The sequence below is a fragment of the Gavialis gangeticus genome, unplaced genomic scaffold (assembly GCF_001723915.1).
Source record: "Gavialis gangeticus isolate Ggan-Ray unplaced genomic scaffold, GavGan_comp1, whole genome shotgun sequence".
NCBI lineage: Eukaryota > Metazoa > Chordata > Crocodylia > Gavialidae > Gavialis > Gavialis gangeticus.
Genome location: NW_017728992.1, coordinates 91,237,472 through 91,238,394, shown reverse-complemented (window position 1 = coordinate 91,238,394; position 923 = coordinate 91,237,472). Strand labels below are relative to the sequence as shown.

At 44.5% G+C, this 923-nt stretch overlaps 1 protein-coding gene across 12 annotated transcripts in view; it reads left to right on the top strand.

Annotated features, from left to right (window-relative positions):
• The window catches only part of MTCL1 (microtubule crosslinking factor 1), a 196,618-nt gene that overhangs the window by 151,166 nt on the left and 44,529 nt on the right, over nt 1-923 (top strand). For all 12 annotated transcript variants that reach the window (XM_019525493.1, XM_019525484.1, XM_019525467.1 and 9 more), the window contains one exon: nt 142-309. In XM_019525493.1, coding sequence (XP_019381038.1) covers nt 142-309 — 168 coding nt within the window. The remainder of the gene's footprint in view (nt 1-141; nt 310-923) is intronic.

Below are 923 nucleotides of genomic sequence, written 5' to 3'. Positions count from 1 at the left end.
AGCACCTCAGAGTGCTTCTCCCCTGACTCCTTACTAATTGATGAGTATGGGTTGATGAGTACCATATAGGATCAGGTCCTGACACTATACATGTGCATCCTTGTTCAACTACAACCTTCTTGTTTTGTTTTGTCTCCGCAGGCAAGTGAAAACCGGCAGCTCTTAAATGCCCTGAAAGCCTTGTTGGATGACTTTCGGTCCGAACTCCGGGATGATGAGCGAGAGCGCCAAGGGCTTCAACAACAGTATGCCAGAGACAAAGCAGCTTGGGAAGTAGAACTGACAGAGCTGAAGTGCCATCTGGAGCAGGTACTGTACCCCCTATCTGTGCCAAAAACCTTGTCTTTTTATTGGAAGCATGGGATGGTGTGTGGCGGTGCTCTGTCCGCACCCGCACACACATACCCCCTCAGGTCTTCTCAAGTACCCCTGGGGGTACGTGTACCCCCAGTTGTCAACCCCTGTCTTACAGCATAAAAGCTTTAGTTTTTAATTAGTGGAACTGAATTCTGTCTGTCAATCAAATGCTTACTAATGAATACAGATTTCCTGACAAGTGGTTGCTTTTTTGAAAAATAAAATGTGATGGCATTTTTCCCCTTAAATTAACCTTTTCATGGGAATAAGAAATAAAAATATGGGAAAGAGACCAATTGCCATGGCAGATTTGGAGTCTGTGTATGGTTTGTGTATTTATTTGGCTGGTACACACCACTGTTGCCCCCCAGATGGAAAAGCAGTCAGCACAAGTTGTGGAGCTGAGTTCTCACTGTGTACTTGATACAGGGAAAAATAGGTTTCAGTCGTTAGTTTGTTTCATAGTAGTGGTTATATTGGGCTCAGTAAGACCCCTCTCTCTATCTTTATCATTGTGTGAGTCTGCCAATAATATTTTGTGACATGTGGTGGTAGTTTGGGGGGGG